Genomic DNA, 18637 nt, shown 5'->3' on the forward strand with positions numbered 1-18637 from the left:
TGTTTTGAGGGACCAACCCTCCATCCCTGGGCTGAACCCAAACCTGCACCACTCCTGTGCTCTCGTGGAAGGTGTCCCTGCAGGGCTGGGAACGAGATGGGCTTTAAGGTCCTTCCAACCCAACCCATTCCGTGGTCCTGCACCCCAGCCCCCCTTTGCTCAGCCTGTGCTTCCACAGCTCAAACCTCAACATTTCTGGCATCATCTAAAAAAAAACCCTCAGTGTTGCTTTATCTTGTTTCATTCTGTTATTAATCCAAGGCTTAGAAAACATAATTGCAGCATTCACAAGGCACATTTTCATCAGCCATATGGAAGGAAAGCTTTCAGAGACGAGATTTCTCCTCTATTGATTCAGCAGTGCCTGCAGAAGTAAAGGTTATGCCTATTAAGTTATTTCCGAAAAGGTAACTGTAAAAATTAAAATTCTTCCAGATTAGCATTTACAAAAACCTTCAGTACGAAATTTCTTCAGAATATGTCACTTAGAAAGAATGCCAAACACCACTTTAGGAGATGCATCTTCTTTTTAAGTGGCGTTTTTGCCTCTAAAAAAAGGAATTTCTTGTATTGCCAGAGAAGATGTTACACACACACACACACTGCTATTCCAAGGCCTGGAGTTGCCTAGCAATCCTGGAATTTCAGAAGAGGAGAAAAGCAATAACAAAACAGAATTGTGAAGTCACAGGCATTAAATTGGTTTGCAATACTTATCAAGATGCTGCTAAATGAGAAAAGACCGAGGGCAGTGATGGGACCTGATCAAACCTGGTGATCGTTTCCAGCCCTCTCCCTTCTCACTCCCTTCTCCTCCACGCACACCTGCACTCAGAGCACTTCTATGAGAAATAAAAATATGGAGTTTTTTTATATAGGCGTTGTAAGATGTCCAAGTTCCAAAAACTGGACTGGAGTATCAGGGTCTTTTTTGGCCAGATAAGGCAAAAACAAAAGTTCCTAAAAATTAAAGTCTTTTGGGGCCATTTTGTACCCGGGGGTTCTTTTCTCTCTCTGGGTTAAGAACAAAGGAAGGTCCATCACCTTTGGCAGGGGACGCCCTTGCAGCCAATTGGGATAAAGGGAAAGCCCCTTTTCAGAGAAAAGAAACCTTTTCAGGTAAAAATGAATATATTAAACTTATCTGAAAAAGGGTGGGATTTGTGAAACTAAGAAATGTGTAAGGTTCAAACCCAAAGGGTCTTTTTCCCCCGGAAATTTGATGAAGGGAAAGTGTGAAGGGAGCAAGAGAAATTCTTCCTTGTTTCTTTGCTCCCCGAGTTTGTGCCGCCCTTCTAAATCTGAAAGAGGGATTTTTTTTCCACACAGGTCCATCCCCAAGAGTCTCAGAGGAGCATCCAACCCCTCCTGGAGCTCTGGCAGCCTTGGGGCTGTGCCCACTGCCCTGGGGAGCCTGGGCAGTGCCCAACCACCCTCCGGGGGAAGAACCTTTTCCCGGGATCCGACCCATCCCTGCCCTCACCAGTGGCCTCGTCCAGGCTCTCCTCGGACACGTGCTCGTTCTGGTGGACCCACTCCCCGTTGCACTTGAAGAAGATCTGCATGGCTGGCTTGGCCTTGCAGCGCAGCACGATGGGGTTGCTCTTGATGATGTAGGAGTCGTCGGGCTCCTCCATGAAGTGCGGCAGCGTCCCGGGGGCAGAGGGGATCGACTCCGGGAGGGCCTCGCTGTTCTCATTGCCTGCAAGGGGAGGAAAGGGAAACAGAGATGGGTTTCATGGGTTTTTTACTTTTTTTTTCCACGTTTTTCACCCTTTGAGCCGTTTCTCTGATGAACCACCACTTCAGGGCTTTGTTTAAAACTGATTTAAAGAGGGGCCGGCAGCTGTCGGGTTGTGCTTCGCGAGGACAGACAAGCAGAGTCAAATAATTTAAGTGTGAGAACTGTCAGGAAAAGGGACAGAAAAGAAGCATCAGAATCATCAGAAACTGCAGCACTACAGTGAACAGTTTTACAGACGGAGAACTGAGGCAGAGAAGGATTAAATGACTCACCCAGGGTTGCCCAGAAAGTGTCTGTGGAAGAAGGAGACACTAAACCTCCCTCCCTGGAGTGACAGCCCAGTGCCTGAACTCCCAAATCTCCCTCCCTGCCACTGAATTTAATTTCCTTTCGCCAGCTGCTGCAGGTTTAACAGGGATCAGTGTTAACCACAGACATGAAGAGCTCCCTGCAGCACTGGGACAACCAAGCTGCTGGTTCACCCCCTCCCAGAGGAGATTCTCAAGGGGGTTTTACTCTGCTCCCACTGCCTGCAGCCCCTAAAGGGGATATCAAAGGGGAAAAGTGGGTTTTGTAGGGCCAGAAACTGCAAGATAGTGAGTGTTCTGAGCCTCACCTTCTGAATTCCAGGAGCCCTGGAATCCAGGCTTTTCCTTCACTAGAACTTCTCATCAGGTCAAACCTGGGAAATTCCCACTGACTTCCAGCAGGGCTGGAATTTATCTCGGTAGTTTGTCATTCTTTTTTTTGAGAAAATTCAGAGAACAGCAACAGAAATAAGTCAGAAGGGACTGATTTGTGATGGAAGGTTGGAAAGCACTGAACACATCCAGCCGAAGGATGAGAGAGGAGATGAAGGAACCCGGGATCAGAGAAGGGAAGAGCTGAGGGCACCAGGGATGTGACTGAACCCAAACAAGGAAATTAAGTCAGATGAGAGGGAAGTTATGAAGTGAGTCTAAAAACCTCCCCAGGTCTAGCAGATGGCAGAATAATGAGAACATCCTTTGTCTTTGTTTCCATTAAAGCCAGGCCCCTGTCCCTCAGCACTCAGCATTGCTGGGTGTGCAAACACTGAGGCTGTGCTGGGAAACCACAACGACTCTCAAACGAGGCCTGTGCTTTAAACCACCTCCTCAGCGTTACTTTGGAAAACATTAGCACAAGTTTTAGTGTTTTACCACTGAACATTGATGCCAATTTCCATCTTGTCAATCTGCGGCGATGCCGTGTCCCTGCAGGCTTTATTAAATCTGTGCTTTGGAGGAAACAACAGAAAACTGTCATTCTGAGGCTTTGGAGAGGCTTGGAAATCCCACACTGCCATCAAGGCTCCGAGTGCTTCAGGAGGCAGCAGCACTGGGGAGGAGGGGGAGCTGCAGACAGTCCCAGCAGGGCCACTCAGCTGGAGAACTCTGGGTGACCCCGCGCCATTCCACTGAATTTGCTATTTAGGGCAAGGCACAAAGGAAGAAATCCCAGCCCCACTGAAATTCAGGGCACAAATCTCCTCCTGGATTTAATGATCTGCCTGTTACTGGGCTGGGCTGGGGAAGTGGCTCCTTCCCAAGGAAAACCTCTCCCATCCCGAGGTCAGTCGAGGTGCCTCTTCTCACTTAAATGGAGCTCCATTAATGCCCTTGAAAACCAAACTGATGCAGATCCCAGCACACAGAGGGAGAAATGACTCTCTCTCCCCAACAAACAGACAGATATTGCTACATTTTGCTCCAGGGTCAAGTCTAAAACATGTAATTATGAGGCTATTACTGATGTTCCATAAATGCACATTCCCAGATAAATAACATTTCCTCCCAGGTAGCTGCTGAGCAAAGCAAAGCCTCTCCCAAAGTGCACTTAATACATGGAATTTTAACTTAAGGCCTCTTCCTTTTGTGCATCATCTTTCTCATACCCCAACCTGAAAGCACCTGGAACTTTCCAAGGGCTCTGACTGCCCATCTCTGAGGGGTTTTCATGTCCAGCCCCCCAGTTTTCAGCATTCAGGTCCTTCAGAGCTATAGAAAAAGGGCTGTTTGGGTGCAGCAGGGAATGACAGAAGAGCAGACCCTGAAACACAATTTCTGTGATTTTCATTGCTGGAAAATTACCTTTCAGGAAGTGCTTTGTGCTTTATGCTCCCCACACGGGGCCAGGAGGGACTGTAAATCTTTTTATGGCAATCACAGAAACAAAAAAGAAAGGGAGGGGGGGAAAAAAGTTGAGAACAAACATTAAATTCTTCTATGAAATAAATAACCTGCTGCTGTCAGACCACATTAGAAAATGTGGACAGCAGCAGAGAGGGATGAGTCAGTATTTCACAACTGATTAGGGTATAATTTAAATGTTAAAGTGACATTTTAAAACAATGAAGAACTGAGTTCTGAACTTTTTTTCTTCCAAGTTAGCAATTACTTAAAATAAATAAGTAGCATTATTCTTTCCATATTAAAAAAAAAAAGTCAGAAGTGTCCCAAACAAGCCACCTAACTTGTAATAAATACAACAATAATACTGGGCAAAGACTTCTCCCAGGTGGAAACATCCCAACCCCTCCTTTGGACAGGGAGCTGAAAAACACCTGGAGGTGACCAGCATTCCAGACCCTCACATTCTTCCCTTTCCATGGATCTGATGTTGCTGATTCCTGTTGAACCACAACTAAATAATGCCAAATGCCTCCTGCACGTGTGCTCAGCTTTGCAGGGAAGTGAGAATGGAAAAAAAACCCCCATATTGCAGAACCCAGCATTTCCTCCTGCATGGAATGGTTTCCAACACAAACCCTGAGTCATTTATTCAGCCAGAAAAGCAACATTTGCTCAGTCAGACCCCCCTGTCCCACGGGCAGGGGGGGTTTTTTGGAAGTCACTCAGATACTGGTGGAAATACCACATTTTTTGTTGCCCACATGAAACCCTTCAATGCCTTTGTTCTTTCCTCTGGTTCAGGGATTTGCCAAAGCCCAGGGGACCATGGAATTCAGGGGCAGGGGATGGGCAGGCCCAGCACAACTCTGCTGTCATTAATGCATTTTAAACATCTCTGCCACCCAGGGCATTTTTGTTCCTGGACATCCACATGTACCCTCCAAGGAGGAACCACTTCTCCTGCTGTTAAATCCACCTGTGTTTCCAGCTCCTCCTGCCAGAAGTGCCCCTTCCCAGGGCAGTGCCTCTGGGGATGCTGAGGAGAGATGGACCCTCCCGACCCCTCCTGCTGGGCTGGTGCAAATCTGCTGCCCTGGCTGGGCACAGGAGGCCACCCCAGCCTCAAAACCCAGCACTTACAAGGGCAGGAGGAAAAGGGAGCACTGGAGGGAAACGAGGGACTGGGTAAAACTGCAGCACTCAACGTGCCCCTCTCTGCATTTCACATCTTTGTCAGAATTTCCAGCACAAGTGCTGCAGATCCATCTCAGCAAGCCAACCCCTGATATCAGTGTCTCTGCTTCACCAGCCCCTCTTGCTTCCCATGGATATGAAGGATAAACTTCCAGCAGCTGCACCATAATCCTTCTCATCAAATATTTGGGCGACAGGTGGAAAATTGTTCTGCCAGCTGAGGAAGACAAAATCCATCCCTCCTGGCAATTTTCTGCAATGAAAACTCCAAAAAAAAACAAAGAAAGAGAATGTGCAATAAGTTGTGGAAGCAAATCTGGGATATTATCACAGGAAAGCAGTGTGCTCAGAGTCTTCAGCTGCAAACTCACCCTCCTTATCTGAATTTTAAAGCCTCTCACTCCTCCTCCTGTGTGCAGGGGCCGAGATGTGGAGCTGGGTGCTGCCACTTGAGACTCCTGGTTCTACACCTGGGCTTTTCCCACCTGGCTTTGCTCTGGAATGCACTGGGGATGCTTTCATCACCCTTTTGTGGTTTGTTTTTTTTTTTTTTTTGCATGATCAGGGAAGTCTGACCCCAAATCTGGGGAGCAGGAGAGTGACAGTCCCTCAGTGCCACGGAGCACACACGGGGTCCCTCAGCCCTCCCTGAGCAGAAAAGCTGTTTGTCCCCAAAACATTCTGATTTCTTGAGGCTTTTCCTACACAAACCCTTTCCCCCCCAGCTTTTCACCAAAGAGCAGCATCAACATTATCATCCAAATGCCTCCTCTCACAAAATCCCCCAGGCAAGGACCCCGGGGCACCACCAAGGTGTGGCTGTGCCTGTTGTTCCAGACCCACAGAACTCTCCCCCCGTGGGCAGGACCTCCCCAGGGAGGATTTTTATTCCAGTATGAGTAAGACCATTCTCTCAGCCCTCACTTATTCCACCTTCCCTCCTGCACACCTTCCCTGCAGCTCCCAGCCCTCCTTCAGCCCCTGCTCCCAGGGCAGCACCACTCACTGACACCTTCCTTCCCCTAAAATGGGATGGAGTTTGAAAGCCTCACACCCTCACCCACAAATTCCAGCCTCAATTCCTCTTTGTCAGCAGCAAAAGCACCTCTGCAGCTCCTTGCAGGGCTGCACTTCCAGCTCCATGGAATTCAGAACAGGAACTTGCCACCAACCACTCTGTCACTGGGCTGCAGGAGAGGAGGGCATTTATTTTCACCAATAAGGATTAATATGTTCATAAAACATTCCTGGTCTGTTCTGTGCCAACAGAGATGAATGTGTGTCCTATTGTAATCCCTTATGTATTCTAAATTTATTTATATCTAAGCTATACATATTTATAAAAATGATCTATTACATTTATTAAATATTAAGTGGGTTACAAACTTGAAGAATCTTTCCCACATTCATGCATTTATTTAACATCTAGATTTTTTTTTTTCTTTCGGCAGTGTGCAAGCAATATAAATCTTTAAAGGGGGAAAAAAAGATTCTCCAGCATTCTAAACAGATGGATCTGCAACAAAAAAAAAAAGTTTGCCAGCGTTGTGTGAGGAGTTATCAAACTTCTCCTGCCTCGCACAGCAACCCTGGTGAGAATCAAACTCCAACATCAGTCACTGTCAGGAGGGAATTACGGAGTGGGAACGAGGGATGGTGTCTGAGCAGGCAGGAGGACAACTCCAAACACAAAAGGAACTTCCCCTCCCACACCCCCCCCTTTTTTTAGCCACAGTTACCACACACAGGAACGGGGAACAAACCGTGAATCACTGCCCTCCTCTGGGTTTATTTAAAGGTCTCCTTCCAGAAAGGTACAAAGGGAATGAGAACCAGGAGCTGGGCTGGGATCAGAGCAGTGACTGCTCGGCCAGGGAGAGCCCTGACGAGGAGCAGGGGAAGAGGAGCTCCTGTGTCTGAGGAGCAGAGGGAAGAGGAGCTCCTGTCTCTGGGAGCAGAGGGAAGAGGAGCAGAGGGAAGAGGAGCTCCTGTGTCTGAGGAGCAGAGGGAAGAGGAGCTCCTGTCTCTGGAGCAGAGGGAAGAGGAGCAGAGGGAAGAGGAGCTCCTGTCTCTGAGGAGCAGAGGGAAGAGGAGCTCCTGTCTCTGAGGAGCAGGGGGAAGAGGAGCTCCTGTCTCTGGAGCAGGGGGAAGAGGAGCTCCTGTCTCTTCCCCCCCCCGAGGTACCAAAAGCTCTCTGAGCTCCTCCTGCACAGCCCTGACCTGAGCCAGGGCAGCCTTGGGGATGGACTGACCCCTAAAAACACCCCAAACAACTCTTCCCAGGGAAGAAGAAGAGCATTTCTGCTCAGAAGGACCAATAATAAATTAATACCACTAACCCCCTCGAACAGAGCCCAGGCTGCAGTGCTCAGTGTTCACTTGTTCACTGCCAAACCCACCCTTCTGCCTTCCCAGTCACTGCCACCAAATAACAAACTCCTGGTGCTGACAAACACAACTTCCAGAGGCAAAGGATTAACAGGAGAAGGAGGGGACTCCCTAAATTAACTCACACTCCACTGCAAATGCTGATCCTGCCGTGCTCACCCAGCACAGAGTTCTGTCTGGGAGCAGACCTGGGTTCACTTCATCTTAATTACTGAGACACAGATCTGGAAATGCTCATTTGGGGGGAAAAAAACCCCATCAGCTAAGAGAGAAATACAGTTTCATTCCTTCTGGATTAAAGGGAAGCTCTGAAAATGTGCCCCTTGTTTTAATGCTGAGAGTTTGAGAGCACTGCAGTAATAAATACATATATTGAAACACAATTGAGGGACACTCAGTGTAATTTTCATCTACTGAGTCTTAAATCCCTAATGATCTAATTAAAATTGGACTAAAGAATGCTGCAGTTATTTCTGCTCCTTCAGGTAACTCAAATTTTATAAGAAAATAGGTGCCATTAGGTGTTAATAGACATCATTTTAACTATAGCATCCAGTGCTGAATTTAGATAGGAGTTTAGAGGAGAAGGATATTAGATTTCCAAATCCCTATAAAATCACATATTGGCTGAATTTGCATTTCCATTCCTTGCTGCACTTTACACAAATTAAATAGAGAGATAAATTAAATTTAATGACGGATCTTTATATTCTGAAATTTTGTGTTGCTGTGACTGGGGAGACAAACTTTATCTGCAGTTAAATAATGCAGTTTTGGAAGCAAAGTTTTATAAGGCTTTGTCTTACCATAAAAAAATAAATAAAATTAGGTATTTCAAATACTGTCCAGTTTTTGAAGTCTCCAGTGTCCCCCATAACAGGAAAGATCCCAGGAGTTGATGTTTTCTACTTATATAGGGAGACTTGAGCCATGGAGGTGTTTTAGATCTCCCTGTAAATTCAGACAAAGTGGGAAATCCATTTCTTTGGGCTCCACATTCCGGGCTGGGCCTGCCCTGGCTGCTCTTTTTGTACTTTTTACAGGTGTTCAGCTACAAATATTTAATGGAACAGCCACTCCAAGCAATTAAAACTGAACCAGCAAAGCACTGCAGCTCTGTAATGTTATTTACAGAGGCCTGTGGGGCATTTCAATTTATTTGTGTTACTGTAGTCCTCAGAAGCTGTTTTCTGCACTAGAACATGACAAGATTTTTGCAGTGCCCTCCAGTTAATTGTTGGAACAACTAAAGATTTTGCGACTCTTGTTCCATTCTTCTCCTTCCCATCAGAGAGCTTTTGCTAAACCCTGGAAGGATTTGGGCAAAGATTCCCCTGCACAAAATGAGGCAGGAAAAGCCTTTTTGGTTTTCCCTGAGTTTGCCAACCTTAAAGATGCTTTGAACAGGACACCTGAGGAGTCACTCGACAGTCACTGGCCGTGGGACTGGCACAAGGGAAACCATAAAGGAAAAGAGCTTTAGGACTGTCGAGTTCAGCTGTTAACTGTGCAGCTGGGAATGCAGGAAAAGGGCTGGGAATGCAGGAAAAGGGCTGGGAATGCCCTCCTAGGACCAGCAGGGCAGGACCCCGGGACACCCCCCAGCTCAGAGCTCTGCACTCCACCAGAGCAGCCCCTCCTGCCAAACCCCATTTCTGGGCTAACTCGGCACAGAATCCTTTCTCACTCACTTGTTTACCAATTTCTCCACTTCTATCCCCATTATTCCCCCCCTCCCTTTGCCTTGACGGTGAATCAGAACCCCGGGATGGCAACACTCGTTTGTGGCTCTGCCAGAGCTGCGACTCCCTCTGCTTTCCTCAGCTTTCCCACCTGTCCCAACCTGAACTTAAACTGCCTGTTTACTCAGCCACCCGCGGGGGGAACAAAAGAATCCCGAAAAAAAAAAAAAACAAAGGGAAAAGCGAAAAACAGCCCCCTCCCAAAAAATAAAACTCCACTTGGAAACCACTCTCCTGCAAGAGCCTCCCACGCCCAACGCCCCTGCAGCTGACAGCTCTGCCAGGCACAAAGATTAATAATTTTCAAAACCTGACATTTTCCATCTGAATCACGAGCTACTTTTGTGAAAAAAATAAAGCTTTTCCATATCCTGCTTCTCACGGGGAAGGGGGCATTTTAGGCTTCGGCTGCTTTTGTCATGCTAAAGACCAGGCAGAGTTACAGCTGCGGGCTCCGCGGGAGCTGCTCGTGCTGCAAACACGCACTTTTGGGGGGAGAGGCTGGAAATCTGGATTTCCACGGAGCCTCCCTTTACGTGTCTCAGCCACATTCCCTGGGACTGACATCGTTCCACTGGCAAAACACACCTCGGAGCACTAAAACTCCCCCTTCCTGCCTTCCAGTGTCACAGCTCCCCCTCGCACCAAGCTCCTCTGTCAGAGTTTTCCCCTCTGTCTGCCCCTGGCTTCAGCCAATTTTACCGCAGTTTCTGCTCTTTTACGGAATCTCCACGAGGATATTTTTTTTTTTAACAAATTTTTTTACAATCTTTTTTTTTTTTCAAATTTTTTAAGAGTCCTCCAGGATTTTCCAGCCCTGCTGCTGACACGAGCTCTGGGACCACGGGGAAAACTCCTGCATCACATTTCAGCCTTTCCAAGAGTGCCAGAACACACCTCATTTATCCTCTAAAGCAAGACTGGAAGAAAGTCTGGAGGGGAGATTTTGGGTTGATTTCCAAAGGGAGTATTTCTGCCTTTTTTTTTTTTTAATTCCATGAAATCAGAACTTCACCTGCCGCTGCTCCACTAACAACCCAACATTCCTTTGCTGCATGGCAAAAGGGAACACTGTAACCCCAGCAGTTTTTCCAGGTGGCTCCAGGGAAGGCAGGCCCAGAGCAGTGATTTTCCTCAGGCCTTGGCCAGGGCTGTATTTCCTGCAGAGAACAACCTTCAGAGTCCCTTCAGGTTCCAACCCACGGTTCAATTTTCCTGCACTGCACTTCTCGCCCTGTAACACAAGGCATTACATTCTTTGCAACTTACCCTAAAATTGCTGGTAATTTTTTGTGGTGGATGAGCCAAATGAGTAAATCAAGCCAGCCCCCATTTGCAGGGGTTTTGGTGCCATTGGGAGCGGGACAATTTCAATTTTGAAGCGGAGGCAGCTCCCTGTAATTCAGGCTGCAGGCTGAAGGATTGGCTGGATCAAGAATGGGTCAGAAATACAGACCCTGGGACTGGAATCTGTGTGGTTTTATATAACCCATAGCTGGAAACCTGCTGATGAAGTGCCTTGCTTGTCCCTGGCAGGGCAGGGCAGGGGCTGAGCAGCCACCTCTGCTCCCTCCCAGCTCAAGAGCCGCTCTCAAAATGAAAAGGCAGCAACAACATCCCACAACACTCCCATTTTTTTCCCCCCAGCGTGTCAGATTTTATGGAGTATGACATTAAAATCCATCTCCTTCGAGCTCCCCAAACACACTATTTAAGTTCAGTTTCTCAGTGTTAAGAGCTGTGCTGCTTTATTGGCTGCAATAACCAACAGCTCTCACTTAGGGAAGTGATGGATGAGGCACCCACCCCCTTGGCAGCTGCTCCCAGCCCAGCCCAGTCCAGCTGGGCTTTCTCATGCCCCCTGCCCAGCCCTGCCCTGGCAGGCAGAGCTGCTGAGGGACACAGTGGGACACAGGATGTTGATCCAACAACACTCCCCCGACTCCCTCATCCCCCCTGGAAAGCAGCAGCACGTGTTTACACCCTGGAATGCTGCATTTCCATTCAAGCACTGATTATCCACTGCCCTCCAACCATCAGTTTGCTGCTGCACCTCTCAGGAAGCAGCAGCACAGCCCCCTCCAGGTGAGGCTGGGCTGGTTTCTCCATCCCTACCAAAACACTCCGTGTCTAGAACCTTCTTTTCCCGGTGCTGTGTGAACGGCTAAAAATAAATCCCACCCGATGACAGGGAGGCAGCATTAACTTTCCAATTTAGCACAGAACAGCTCTCAGACTGCTTTTAAAAAGTCAATGAGATTTAAGCACATGCTTGACTTGCAACTTATGCTTACACTGGTTTGCCAAGTCTGGTTAATGTGAGGAACTGCAGCCCGTGAGTGACTGACGGTGTGACCTCCCCAGAGCTGGGGTCAGCTGATGACAGGACACTTAAACAGGGTCTTATTTAGAGACATGAATGAGAGTTTGAGCCAATATCATCCCTCTATTCACAAATACTTGGGATCAGCAGCATGGAAAACCCCACTGGTGGAACAGACTCCCTGCAATGTCTGTGCTGGAACACTTGGGAGTTTTAGTGCTTGCCATTGATCTACATCACAGGGAACAAAGTGAAACACGGCACAACATATATCCTGATGCAATATGTGATACTCAGTATTTCAAAAAGACAAATACCTCTAACAAGAGGGTGGCAAATCCATTCTGGTGCTCAAAACCCCCAGCGTTTTGTCACGCACACGAAGCAGCTCTGCGAGATCAACAAACACTCACATGCTTCATGTTGGGAACTGAGAACACAAAGGAATTATACTGATGACAATCTTTTTTATTAATAATGTACAAAGCCCTTCCTCATCATCTGAGATGGCCTGTCAGAGACAGAGGCGTTCTCAGTGTTTTTCTGAGCAGAACAAAGTGCAGAGGTTTTCATCTTCCCTTCCAAATGCCAACTGATCCTAAAAAGTCTCGCAAATGCCTCACCTTTAATAAAGGCTGTTGAACAGAAAAACCTCAGCACAGATACATGACTCACTGAGCCAAGTCATGGGAGATGAGCTGACAGCTAATCCCCCCCGTGCTGCTGCACCCATCCTTCCAAACCCTCATCCCTGCCTGCCTTCCGAGGAAACCACTGCCCTGGAACTTCCCTGGTGTGAAAACACGCTCCCCTGCCCACTAAACTGTTCCTTTTAGCCCATGGCTACAGCAGGAGGGAAGAAACAGCCCCCCTGGGAATGTGCCAGCCCACAGTTCCCTGTCCCAGAACATCCCTGGGAACACCTCTGGGTCACACCCTGCCCTGGAACCCCGGGAGCCTCATCCTCTCCTCACCTCCTGTGGAAAGCTCTGCTAAGGACGTGGAGTTACTCCAGAACTCCCTTCAAACGCCCCAGGAACAGCACCCCTCTCACATCTCTGGATGACACAAATCACTTGTTCCTTCCCTGCTGCCTGAGTCACCCTCCCCCTGGAGTTGTTAACCCCTGGTTGTCGCTCAGGAGCCCTTTTGTTCCAAGGCTTGGAGATTTATTTGTCAAGCCTGACAGCTCTGATCTAGTCCTGCAGAGAACATCAGTGCCTGAAAAGGGATTTATGCAGTCACGAGCTGCAGGAAATAGCCAAAGTCACGGCAAAGTTTGATGTTTGAAGCAAGAGGGAGATAAACAATATAGAGATAAAAATCCGCATTTCCATAAAAAAAAGGTTCACTAAAAGGGCCTGGAAGAGTGGTGGAACAGCACAGGGATAGATCTCACATCTGCTTAACACGTGATTTACAGGTATTAGAGAAGATACACCCATCTAGATTCCACCCAGACATCTTTCATTCCACATCCTGAAAGATCGACAGGTACAAATAAGACACATTTAGTGTGAAAATCAGATGGTCTTTGCTCTTGCCCACGTGCTACAGTGACTGGTGTCACCTCAGGCTGCACTTAAACACAGGAGTTTGGAAAACAAGTATGATTAACCTCATCACATCCTCACAGGGCAGTTATGACATATTTCAAGTGATTTTCCTCATCAGAAAACTCTTGTGGTGAGAGAAACGTCACCTGTGGGCAAATTCACCACCCCCCCACCACCCCAGGACCTCATCCAGAGCTCACAGATTAGATTCTCAGACACAGGAGTGTCACACACTCTTAACCAACCCTGGGGCAACACCTGGTTGTGTGTCTGGGCACACAACACCCACCACACACCCACAGGAGTTCTGGCCAGGCCCCCTCTGGGGGGAAGGTTCAGATCTTATTTAAGTCAGGAACTGGACACCCAGACCTTGTCACTACCCACAGACAGCCCATGGATTTGTCCACACCCACGACTGGCTCTGACACTGGACATTAACCCTGAGCTGGGGCAGGAGCCCACGAGGAGCCAGCCCAGGGGCAGAGGAGCTGCCAGGACTCTGAGCCTCTCAGCTTGGCCACGCTCCAACCACACCAAAAGCTGTTTTGTCAGGGCAAGGAGAATAAATCAGGGATGTATTTCACCCCTGCGAGAGCCAGGCAGGCGGCTCATCCATCATCTCGCATCAGAGGGAACTTCAGGAAGCAGGAGCAGAACAGGAGTCGATAAAATATGCTTAAATACCACCCAGGCCTCTCCTTGCTGGGCTTTTAATTTGGCAAATAAATGCCTTCCTTGGGGAACACACCCCGGAGTCCTTCCCAGGCGTGGATTAAGTGCTCTGTGAGCAGTGCCTGCTGAATGGAGCTCCCTGGAATGGCCTCAGACACTCAGCCTGGATCTCCCTGCTGCTTAATTTCCCACATTAAAAGGTGCACGTGGGGGCAAGAAAACTCTGGAGTTAAAAATATAACCCTTTTAATGGTTTTATTTAATCTGCTAACTACACAAACAGGGGATGTGTGTGTCTTGCAGGCGAGGAGCAGCAGTGTGATAATAACCAGGAAATCTGGGAGAATACACTGTTAATTAGGCTCAGTTTAGCCCCAAAAGGCACATTCTGTCTCTTTTTTGAGGGCTAATTAAGAATAATATCGAGGGGAAAAAAAAATCCCCATGTATGAATGAAGCAGGTTGGGCAGGAAAAGGGGCTTCTGCTGCAGAGTTCTCACATGGCTGGGAGGATTTTCCATTCTGGTCATCTCTTTATTGATCTGGCTTTAAAGTAATGCACACTAGAAGGTGAATATTTCATAAGTTTTTCTTATGGTGATATAAAATCTAGTGCTCTGGCCACGAAATGAAGTGAAAGAGGAAGAAGGATGCTCAGAGGTTTCAAAGCCTCAGTGTCTGTGGTCAGAGCTTCACTTCAGAAGGACTCAGAACCAACCTTGAAAAAAAAAACACAAACCCAAACAAACCCCCAGAAAACCACAATGAAGCAACACCACAATTCACTGTCACGTACATGCAATATTTGGGACAAATCAGCCAAGAGTCTGGAAATAAACAGCTCAATTCCAAATATCCAGGGTAGTACAGGGAAATATCCAGGGAAGTGGTGGTTGTTGTGATCGTGGAAACGTTCTTACTTTGGTTGGCTGAACTGGAAAAATGCAGCAGGTGCTGCTTTTTTTTGCTCCTTTCAGACTGTATTTTCCAGTTAGGAAAATGCAGGATTTTTGTGAGATGAAGGACTGATGTCATGAGCCACCTCTGAGGGCAGTCCTGCCCCCCCTGCTCTCCCAGGGCAGCTCCCTCTGGATCACACCCCAGCCCTCAGGGACAGAGAGGAAGAGGAAACAAAGCTGCCCAGAAATTAAAATGGAAAAAGGTAAAGAAAACATTCACCTTTATCTACCAAAACAAACCAGCCCCTCCAGCCTCTGGGGCAAAAGGATTCCTTTGAACAGAGGGAGGCTGGTGGAGACAGGACGGGAAAGGAAGAGGAATTTATTTCTACTTCAGCCCAAATTCAGGAAGAGCAGGGAAAGGGAGATGCTCAGAAGCAAAAGCATCTCCTGGAGCAGATGTGGCTGTTCCCTTTGGAAGGGACAGAACCCACCACACGGTGACAACACATACCCAGCCCATGAGGGATCCCCACAGCGAATTCCCAGATTTTGATGGGCATCCTGTGGGCTTTTAACACCAATTTATTCCGAGATGGGGCCTGGCAAAGCTGCCAGACATATGTTATTTGTAGAATCTCGTTTCCCTGCTGTTGAAATGACCTTTGCTGTTTTTCACTAGTGTTTGCCTCCAATCTGGCACAGTGCTGAGGTACCAATCCCAATTCCAAGGCTGCTGGAATGCTGGGATGCAGCCCAGGGTGGGATCCAGGAGGGAGGGCTGAGATCCCTTGGAGGGCACAGGGCTCACAGCAGCTTGTGCAGAGGACAGAGGGCACTGGTTCACCTTCCCTCTGGATATAAGGATTCCTACTCCATCACATATGTTCCATTAAGAATTTTGCAAAGGCGAGGAGCAAACCTTGGGATTAAATAATGCAGTTGTGAGGCTGCTGGCAGTGCCAGGTAGGGCTGTGATGGCCCCTCTGAGAGGAGGGATCAGTCACCAAACCCTGCAGGTCCAGGGCAGTGCATTCCCTGCCCAACACACTCCACTTCCAACGGGGAAAATGAGCAATAAAGTTTAGCCCAAAGGCGTGGATCAAACCCTTGTTTCCCCCTGGTATTAAACAGCACAAACTACGACCTGTTCAGGGGGCAGCCACAGTTTCACTTGCAAAATTCCCTCCTGCCCATCCCAGGGTGGAGGTGGGAATTCCCTGGGGGGCTCAGTGTTGGCCAACAGGTCTCCAGGCCCTGGGAGAGAGGACATTTATCCACCAGCAAAGGGCCTCCAGCACAGCCCAAGAGAGAGGCCAAAGGAGGAAAAAGCATCACTCTCAAGCCAGGGATTCATCCCAGGGATTTCCATGGCTGTTTAACATCACCCACCACAGGGGGAGAGTTCCCATCCTTCCCCCCCCCCATCACCCTGCAGCAGCAAAGATGAAAGATTCCTTTCTGGAATTGCATAACCAAGCTGCAGAAAGGCCTCTGAAAACACACACACACAACTGCCTCCGTTCTGCTATCGCTGGCAGAGCTCATCCATAAATTAGCTGGGGTTATGGAGGCTGCAAGAATAACTTTTTATTCCCCACATGCTTCCCCTATTATGCTTAGTAATGCACAACACAACACCCGCACTGACAAGCACCAGAGGGAAAAGTAATAAAAGTAGCAGTAGGGAAGTAGCAAAATGAGAAAGAAACTGTTCAGCAATCTTTAATGAGGTCCTTCTGGCCCTGGCTGCAGCTTCGCAGAGCGAGGCAGAGAAACTCCACATAATTAAAATAAAAGCCCTCAAATATAAACTTGATCAAGCCTCAGTTTTTTTAAGGCAACAACGGACTGTTTCTTTTGCAAGCGATTCTGATGTCAGAGATTGACCTAAGGAACAAATCTCCATCTCTCTCATTTTTGTTACATTTCAATTTGAAGCCCTGAATCTTAAATTTGCTGTGTTTGGAATGGACACAGTCCCACTCCTGTTTGCTCTTTCTTCTCGGTTCAAGAACAGGAATTGTCACCCGAGTACAACTTTCTACCTGGCAGTGGCTTCCTCCCTCCTCACCTGTGTTTGTTCTTCCATCATCTCCTGTCACCCCCCCCTTTCCCCTTGTCCCCTGGACAGCAGTCACACTCACAAGTACTTTTTATGTCTTTTTAAAAGCAATATAAATTTTTATCTCTTCCTCTGTGGTGATACAAACAGAACAGGCTAAACATGGCAGCCCCTGGGAGGACTTCAATGGCCTGGCCCTGTTTTGTTCCCTAAACCTCCCATTTTATGGGCACTGAATTGTCACTGTGAAATATCACCTCAGGTGATGACACAGCAGGTACTAAAGCCCTTCCTGCTGCTGGGATAACAGTTGGGAGCTATTAAGGGACAGGGGAGGTGGAAAGGATGGAGGTGCAGGAGGAAGAAAGGACGCAAGAATCGCTGCCTTTAATATTCATTAGTGCAAAACTGAGGCACACAAAGGCATTTTTCAGTGCCTTCTGACAGCCTCTGATGCACCTGGAATGAAATAATGCAGTTGTGAGGCTGCTGGCAGTGCCAGGTAGGGCTGTGATGGCCCCTCTGAGAGGTGGGATCAGTCACCAAACCCTGCAGGTCCAGGGCAGTGCACTCCCTGCCCAACACACTCCACTTCCAACGGGGAAAACGAGCAACAAAGTTGAGCCCAGCACTGCAAAGTTGCTCAAATGATAATTCCACCAAGCAAGAATCCTACTTAGTCTCAAAGGATGATATGATTCAGCCACAGTTCCCTGGGACAAACACCAGGCAGGGGTGTCCCATGGCCAGGAAATCCTCCCAGTGCCCCCAGAGCCTGCCCAGCACAGCAGCTCCCGGGGCTCCACCTCAGCCCAGGGACTCCTCCTCTCCCAGGGGGTTCTGACCATCAGCTTTTCATCCCCTGGGACCACCAAACCTCAAACACACATGAGGGTCCCTCCCAGCTGAGCCCCAGCTCGGCTGACCCACCACAGAATAACAATTACCAGGATAATGACCCTGAGCTACCAGTTTGCACCAGCAAAGAAAATCATCCCATTTTGGGCAAGCCAAACGACTCCCTGAAGGATTTTGACTAATGACACTGTAATTTACTGTAACCTCCACGTTTACTATTTTATTCAGTTCCTGTCGTTCCAAATTACACCAGAATTGTGTTGTTTGCACTTTTAATCTTGTAAAAACTCTCTGGCAGCCCTGCACATTCCATGGGGGAGGATTCCTAATTTATGTAAAGTATTACAGAAAATGATCTATATGACAGTTTGGTATAAAATGCTAAATGCAAGTCATTACTCACTGAAGATAATTTGAGAGTATTGTGTCAGGGGAGATATTAGATTGCAGAGGATAAAAAGTTGGAATAGGTATTCACATATTTATTCATATTTGCATAATCAACTGCAGGAGATAGTGGGTGTTCTCCTGGGCCCAACTAACAGACAATGAGCCCAACAACAGTTGGGAAACTTTCTATTATTTTTCAAGCCATCGACACAATACCTGTTTAGGGTTTGTTTTTTTTTTTTTTGGTCTTTCAAAGACAGCTGTTGTTCTTATCCCAGAAATCAGGACACTCCTGGATTTACCCCTTATTCCCTGTCATGGAGGAAGGGTCCCCCACGTCTCCCTTCTTTCAGGCAATGGAAGAAAGGGCAGTAACACAATAAAACTGAGCAGTACTTAGTTCTCTATGGCTGTCCATGACATTCAGGGTTGTTTCCCTGCTGACACACAGCCCAGGGATTTGGCTGAAGTGGTCAGGGAGTGCATGAGAATTGTCTCCCTCTGCCAGCTGGACACTCCACTGTCCTCCCCTCAAGTGAGAGCTATTTATCACAAAATCACACCTGTCCCACTGGAAAGGATTCCTTGTTCCTCCAGCCCAGCCCAGCAGCTGGAATGCACCAAGAGCATCCCAAAGCAATTCCATCCCC

General features: G+C 47.8%; 1 protein-coding gene across 1 annotated transcript in view; it reads right to left on the bottom strand.

Annotated features, from left to right (window-relative positions):
- Positions 1-18637, bottom strand: part of UNC5D (unc-5 netrin receptor D) — a 95724-nt gene that overhangs the window by 52899 nt on the left and 24188 nt on the right. The window contains exon 2 of the mRNA XM_051811960.1: positions 1484-1708. Within this exon, the coding sequence (XP_051667920.1) occupies positions 1484-1708 (225 nt within the window). The remainder of the gene's footprint in view (positions 1-1483; positions 1709-18637) is intronic.

The sequence above is a fragment of the Manacus candei genome, unplaced genomic scaffold (assembly GCF_025592945.1).
Source record: "Manacus candei isolate 608988 ecotype Guabito, Panama unplaced genomic scaffold, ASM2559294v1 h1tg000084l, whole genome shotgun sequence".
NCBI classification, from domain to species: domain Eukaryota; kingdom Metazoa; phylum Chordata; class Aves; order Passeriformes; family Pipridae; genus Manacus; species Manacus candei.